This window comes from Fibroporia radiculosa (assembly GCF_000313525.1).
Source record: "Fibroporia radiculosa TFFH 294 genomic supercontigs, scaffold1832, whole genome shotgun sequence".
Taxonomy (NCBI): domain Eukaryota; kingdom Fungi; phylum Basidiomycota; class Agaricomycetes; order Polyporales; family Fibroporiaceae; genus Fibroporia; species Fibroporia radiculosa.
In genome coordinates this window covers 1-3,043 of record NW_012133622.1, presented here as the reverse complement: position 1 = coordinate 3,043, position 3,043 = coordinate 1, and the positions used below count along the sequence as shown (strand labels likewise).

The following is a 3,043-nucleotide window of genomic DNA, read 5'->3' as shown; positions in this document are numbered from 1 at the left end:
TGTAAACCGCACGATCATGGCGGTAGATTCCCAGCGCTCATGTAACTGCAGGCGATATCGTTGGCTTTCGCTATGAGGTCGTGCTATACTGCTACTCTCATTCATCAAACTCTCAAGCCTAAGCTAGAAATGCTTGCGAACACCGCTCTCACCCGGAGCCTCATCGCACTTCAGATCATGTTCTCGCGCTGGCGGTCGCGTTGCAACAGGGCGCTACTGTCCTGCCCCCGGGCTCGCGTCCGCCTTGCCCGTGGCGCGTAGTGTCAATGTCCCCGTTTATTTGACCTATGTAATGATATAAGGTTGGGCGTGCGACCCTCCTTCTGCCTCAGGGCCACCTCAACAAGCGGCCACCGTTCTTCCTCACCATGATTCTTCCACTGTCCCTGCTTCTGCTTGTCAGCTCTGCATACTCTTTACATGTACCACTGCAGCGGCGCGCTCAATCGACCTCAGTGTCGATAAACAGTAGCGCCAATGGCAATTTCGGCTTCACTGACATGGAAGGCTTTGCTTATACTGGTACAATATTTGTGCAGGGACAGCCGTTCCAGGTGGGCCCACTTGCTTGTAGTGATATGTTCCTAGGCCTCTTAGCGTTTTCATCTTTATCGTAGGTACAAATTGACACGGGTAGTGCGGACTTGTGGGTTGCCAGTCCAGAGAGCGCGTTCCAAGGCCTCCAGAACACAGGGCTCAACAGCACGACGGTATATGGGTAAGCTCTAGCATGATCATTTCCTGAAGTTTGCTCATTTGCGCATTGGCGAGAAGTTCGGGTAGCGTAGAGGCCAGTGGTCCAATTGTGCTGGGAGATGTTTCATTTGGAGAGTTTACCGTTCATGGGCAAGCTCTTGGTCAGTCACTGTGTTTCCCTATGAGCTAGCTGCTCAATGCATCCTACAGTAATTGCCACAAACCCTAATGTCCCTGGACAAGGTCAATTCACTGGGTTGCTCGGGGTTGCTCCGTAAGTGTCGCTCGGACAGCACTGGTCATTCTGTCAACGTTTCGCAGATTTGGCGCATCTCGAATTTGGCAAAAATCACAAATGAGCAATTCTACCTCCTTCGACGGAAAGCCGTTCATGTACAATGTTAGTCCTCCATTGACTTTCTGCCGTGTATACCCGTATTCACTGATCTGCAGCTCTTCTCATCTTATGACGTTGATTCGTCTTATATGACTTTCTATCTTTCTCGCTCGGAAGTTGGAGTCACACAGGGGGGTGTCATGACTATTGGTACGTCTTATAAAATGCGTGAGGAAACTTATTGACACAATATAGGCGAAATCGTGTCCAATTTCTCGGCTATCACGTCTTCGCCTCAGTTACCTCTACTTACTGACACCTTTTGGGCTACACTCATGGACGGTATCTATGTTGACGACCATTTCTACACCGGACATTCAACTGTGATGTGAGTAGTGTCAAGGGAGTTCGGCGTTCATAAACTTCATGTTCACAACCCACCAGACCGGATAACTCGACGTGGCACCAGTCGCATCCAAATGCAACGGCTGCAGTTCCGGACTCAGGAACCACGTTTGGTAAGGTTCCGCAAGGGTTCATGGTTTGTCTACGTACTTAGTCATTTTCATAGCGTGGGCACCTCAATACTACGTTGACGCTATTTACAAGAGCCTTCCCGGCGCTGTGTTCAGCTCGGACATCAACGGTTATATTATTCCCTGTGACACAGCTATCAACGTCAGTATGGTCTTCAGGTAAGTTGGATTTTCGAGTTCGAATGATTCTACCATTCATGTGTGACTGCAACAGCGGAGTCAAGTATCCTCTGGACCCTCTCGACATGTTGAATATCAACAATATATATTCAAATGGCACGCTCGTGTGTCAGGGCACGTTCACTTATGCACCAGATGTGGGCTTAGGTGCGTAGCCTGCGATATAGCCCAACTTTGATATTCTAACTGTTGAATTATGCCAGACTGGGTACTTGGCGACTCATTCATGCACAACGTCTACACTCTTTACAAGTATGCGGATGTCAACTCCACGAACCCAGCTTCTGTGGATCAATACTACCTCCAATTCCTCAGCGTAAGTCGTGGTCGAGAGCAGCCGGATACATATTAACTCAAAGTTGAATGTCTTCAGGTCACCAATGCAAGTGAAGCGTGGGCTACTTTCCCCAAGCGCAACCAGAAGCGGCTCGCCCAGCTCAGCCAACAACTCGAAAGCACTGCTACAGCTACTGTTCTAGTCGCGTCCGCGAGCAGTACGTACTCGCTGATCGCCTCCGACATCACAGCAACAGCGACTTCATCGAACGACGACGTTGCTGCCGCGATGAATGCAGCCTCTTCTAGCTCGCCAAGCACCGACTACAGCACGCTTAAGCGGAACAGCTATATCATCATCGGGCTCGTTGGTGGTGTGCTTGCACTCCTTATTGGCGTGGCGGTCTTGTTGTTCAAGCAGTTGGGGGCAAATTCAAAGTATCAGCGGATTGGTGGTGCAACTGTGCCTCCTGTGCCATTCAAGGAGACTTATGGGTCTGATGCGTATGAGCCGCCGTCAGAGTCGTTTAGGACGCCATATTCGGACCGTGGATGAAGAAAAGGTGTTCGTTTGATAGGCTGTGGAGTTCCCTGATTTTTAGCACATAATTTATTACGACATTCACGTCTTGCAGTCGATCTTTTGCTGAGGCATATATAGTATCAGAAGCCGTATTGTATTGGAGCATTATTTAAATCATATTGTGTGCTGAGTGGACTCGGAAGTCCAAGTAGTTTTTCCGTGCTTTTTGCATGTTTGAGGCTGAGGCCAGCTGTCCGGACAGTCGATTCTCATGGCTATGGGGATCAAGTACTCGAAATGACTCCGAATCTTGCGGCGGAACTTAGACGAGCTAATAATACCTGTGGCTCTGCCACTTTGGGAAAGCATCTTTTGTAAACTTCTACATAATACCTGGATTATAAACTGAGAAATAAAAGTAAAGTAGTTGGTGAAATCTTATATCTATAGCCTTCTAAGGTAATAATATTCAGGGTCTGTAGTATTGAATTCAGG

The 3,043-nt window shown here is 48.5% G+C and overlaps 1 protein-coding gene across 1 annotated transcript; it reads left to right on the top strand.

Annotated features, from left to right (window-relative positions):
- Positions 1-368: 368 nt before the first annotated feature.
- Positions 369-2,581, top strand: FIBRA_08687 (uncharacterized protein; the record flags this gene model as incomplete). The annotated part of the gene is made up of 12 exons (XM_012330319.1): positions 369-554; positions 618-718; positions 775-857; positions 907-970; positions 1,018-1,096; positions 1,150-1,243; positions 1,289-1,421; positions 1,478-1,551; positions 1,605-1,728; positions 1,784-1,896; positions 1,953-2,065; positions 2,123-2,581. 12 exons carry the CDS (start codon positions 369-371, stop codon positions 2,579-2,581), a joined length of 1,623 nt encoding a protein of 540 aa, XP_012185709.1.
- Between the last annotated feature and the right edge of the window lie 462 nt (positions 2,582-3,043).